At 47.4% G+C, this 3494-nt stretch overlaps 1 protein-coding gene across 1 annotated transcript; it reads right to left on the bottom strand.

Moving 5' to 3' along the window:
• Positions 1 to 262: 262 nt before the first annotated feature.
• LOC117729190 (C2 calcium-dependent domain-containing protein 4C) lies at positions 263 to 3188 on the bottom strand. The gene is made up of 2 exons (XM_034530034.1): positions 3105 to 3188; positions 263 to 2222 (listed from the first exon to the last, which is right to left on the bottom strand). Exon 2 carries the CDS (start codon positions 2166 to 2168, stop codon positions 924 to 926), a length of 1245 nt encoding a protein of 414 aa, XP_034385925.1. The 5' UTR covers positions 2169 to 2222; positions 3105 to 3188; the 3' UTR covers positions 263 to 923.
• Positions 3189 to 3494: the final 306 nt, after the last annotated feature.

The following is a 3494-nucleotide window of genomic DNA, read 5'->3' as shown; positions in this document are numbered from 1 at the left end:
AATATTTAAAATGTTGTTTTATGGGGAAGGAAATGCATTCAACACTTTTTTTTAGACCTCAGGTGTCAACATAATTTAATAGAAAACTCCACATGGCACCTTCTACTTTAAAGTTTACATTCATTTTACTGAACTACAAAAACAAATTAGAGATGTTTTAAGCACTAATTAGAAAGTAATTAGACTGACATATAATCAAATTATGGCAATCACAGGACTTTGCATTCTAATTCTATTTTTTAAGTGCATGTAAATGTGACTATTGTGACTGCTCTGTTTGTCCCTCGCCCTGCCCAGTAAGAGGTGGGCCATGGCAACTGGGATCAAAGGGTCATTTGCACATCAGGATGTAGTACCACTTCAAAGCTCTGATTCACAAAAGCATCTTTGTGCTGAACGCACGGGGTAGCTGATGCGGAATCACATCCTGCGCTGTCGTGGATTCATGTCACATTACAATAATAAAAGCATGCCACACATGACAAACACAGTGCAGGCAAGGACAGCGGTAAGGGCTGATGCACAGGTGTCGTCCAACCTTTGAACCGGACCTGGCTGAGGAAGTTGGCTGGGAGATACGTCCATAAAAAGAAACCCTTCATCTGTCAAATGAATCTGTTGCTGTCGAGCCCGGCTTGGTTTAATGAGCATTCATTATTGGGGGAAGGAACCAGGCCGGCCTCAAACACCATAAATCATCCATCCAGGAACATCAAGAGCTTGGCGGCCTTTTCAGATCTCAGAAGAAAGCCCCTCACTCCTTCTGAGAATGCATTTCCCTGCCTCTCCCTCAATTGTAATGTTCACGATTTTCATTGGAATAAAAAGAGGAGTTTGAATAGAAACCGGTTCAAACTTCTAATTTAGGTTTCAATCAATGTCCTTGTTTTTTCTGCCTCCTTTGACGCCCGGGTCCTGTGGCTTCAAACCCCCGAGAGCAGCTTTGCTAGAGGCAGCTCCCGCTCTCCCAGCAGGGTGTCCCTCTTGAGGCTGGTGCCTTTGTTCACCACCTTGAACTTCACCAGCAAGTTCTTCACTTGAACCAAGCTTATCGAGTCAAAGAAGAAGTCCTCGTTGAAGACCGGGTTGCGGCTGTTCTTGATGATGTTGCTCCTTTGCTTCTGCAGCTTGCCCGGGTTCAGGTAGACGGACACGCAGCAGTTGATGCTCTTGATGTCAAAGTGCTTGTCGTAGAGACTCTCCGCCACGAGGACTCGGATGAGCAGGCGGGAGGTGCCGGAGTCGTAGTTGCCGCTGATCTTCACCGTCCCGCCTTTGTGCAGGTTGATGGTGTGCTCCCGATGGAGCCCGTGGTCCGACGCTCCCGCGCCGTGCAAGGAGGGGACGTGGAGCCGTCGCTGGATGTTGGGGCTGGGCTCGGCCGAGCTGCACTCGTCGGTGGACAGAGAGCTGTGGCGGGCGAACGACCGCTTGGCTTTCACGACTTTGGCCTGCGTCTCATGGGTGAAGATCTTGAGGAGGGAGGCGGAGCGGGAGAGCAGGGGAGAGCTGAAGGGAGAGGACTCGGCTGAGGAGCAGGTGTCACTTTCCCCTCCGCTGAAGTAGCGATAGGGGTTCATGTGAGACGTGTTGCAGTCAGCGGGGTTCAGGTGGTTTCCCCCTTCGCCGCTTCTCCCCTGGGTCTTCCTCTGGGTGTTTGGGGAGGTGATAGGACTGGTAAGCTCGCAATGGAAAAGTGACTCTTTACGGCGAGTGTGGGGGCTTTCCTTCAAGGTTGCAAAGCCATATGGGGTTTGAGTCTTAGGCACATAAGACAGGGACATTGCTGTCTGCGACTGGGGGTCTGAATTGGTGTCTCCGACATCATCAGCGCTCTCTATCTGTATGATGTGACGGTTTGCTGCTCTCAGCAGGTTCTTGGTGTCTCCTGCGATCTTCGCCACCAGGCGTGGACTTCTCGGGCTGCTGATCTTCTTCCCACTGCTGATAGTTAGCTCCGAAGTTGAGGGTTGCAGTCCTTCTTTGGCCGTAACGTGGGAAATCTCAGGCTCTGGGGGGGTGCTGACCAGCTTCGGAGGAATGAAAAAGTCTGGGATCTTGTCTGGGGTGAGAACGTTGCTGTAGGGGACGTCTTTCTTGTCTCCGTTGTCCCCCTGACGCAGCACGCCACTCTCCACCGTGCCACGGATCTTCTCCAGAACCCACATGGTCCCGCCAGACAGTGGGATGTGTGGGCGAGTGGAGTAGGTGCAGTCAGGTGTCTGCAATTAATAAACACACAGGTGGGAGATGTAAATGATCAGAGGACAGTAACTCCACAGAGAGCAGAGAGATAATAATAACACCTCTGAGTTTTAGCTCTGATGACGCTGATATGAAACGGCACTGAAGAAAACGGAAATAATATTGCAGTTTAACTTTTGAAGGTATTGACAACAGATGCTCTCACAAAGAACAATAAAAAAAGGTTTTGTTTGAAGAACTAAACTGCTTCGACATTTTAGGGAAAACACGTCTCAACAAGCCGGACTGTGAAATCTTTGAATGCACAAATCAACCTGAATTCAACTACAACATTTACAAAAGACATAATTGATTTTAGACAGCAGAGTGGCTTCATCGAATGGTGGAGTAAAGTGTCAGTCTAGGAATTGTTTAATAACAACTAAGAGGGTACTTTACTGTTTTAATTTTTTTCTATTATATTTTATTCTTTTGTATTCATCAGCATAACATCAACTATTTGTGCTCCTTCCTCGTTTGTGTGCACTTTACTACTAAAAAGGCAGACTTCTGGCTTTCTGTTTTACTAAAAAAAACATATAAGACGAGATCAGAAGGAAAACAATACTGTAGATCATTTTGTCTAATTAAATTAAATTAACGATCTTAAAAGGAATGATCTAACAGCAGATTATCGTTCCGCTTGTTTACATGCTATGTAAGAATGTAAGGATGAAGAAAACATATCCAATAAAAGTTACAAACGAACATCTCATTCAACAGGTGCGACAAAGACTTCCTCCAATTGCGCACCAGTCCGTTTTTTTTTTTTTACCAAACCTCAGAATGGTGTGTTTTCCGTGTAGTCTGTCAACAACACACGGCTCCAGTCTGCAGACATGAACAGATCATGTACTCACCAAGGGACACAGTCGTCTTTGTCCACTCGCTCCGCCGGTAGCAGGTGTTTTCTCCTCGGGTAAGCCTGTGCGCTGCGCGCCGCTGCTCTGCGTCCTCAGACGGTCTCAGCCTCTGGAGCGCCTGTTTTATAGCCGGCACCAGGGCTGCAGCTGACCAATGAGATCAGTGTGCGTTTCAGTGTTTCCCAGTACAACCAACTATAGGAAACACACTGGTTACATATCAGAGGCTTTGGCCAGCACCGTCACCGCTCCACGTCGAGATGGTGTGTGGGAATAGTTAAGTGCACCTTCTCAGAATAAAGAACACGCTCTGCTTTACTCATCTTGTTGTCTTTCCCCATAACAGCACAACAGGTGCTTTAATTGATTTTACTCTATTGCATCTGA

This window comes from Cyclopterus lumpus, chromosome 4 (genome assembly GCF_009769545.1).
Source record: "Cyclopterus lumpus isolate fCycLum1 chromosome 4, fCycLum1.pri, whole genome shotgun sequence".
Taxonomy (NCBI): domain Eukaryota; kingdom Metazoa; phylum Chordata; class Actinopteri; order Perciformes; family Cyclopteridae; genus Cyclopterus; species Cyclopterus lumpus.
Note: the sequence above shows the minus strand (reverse complement) of the source record. Positions and strands in the feature narration are given on the sequence as shown.

Coding starts and splice junctions, on each gene's coding strand:
- LOC117729190 (XM_034530034.1), bottom strand. CDS start 2,168: ATGTGGGTTCTGGAGAAGATCCGTGGCACGGTGGAGAGTGGCGTGCTG.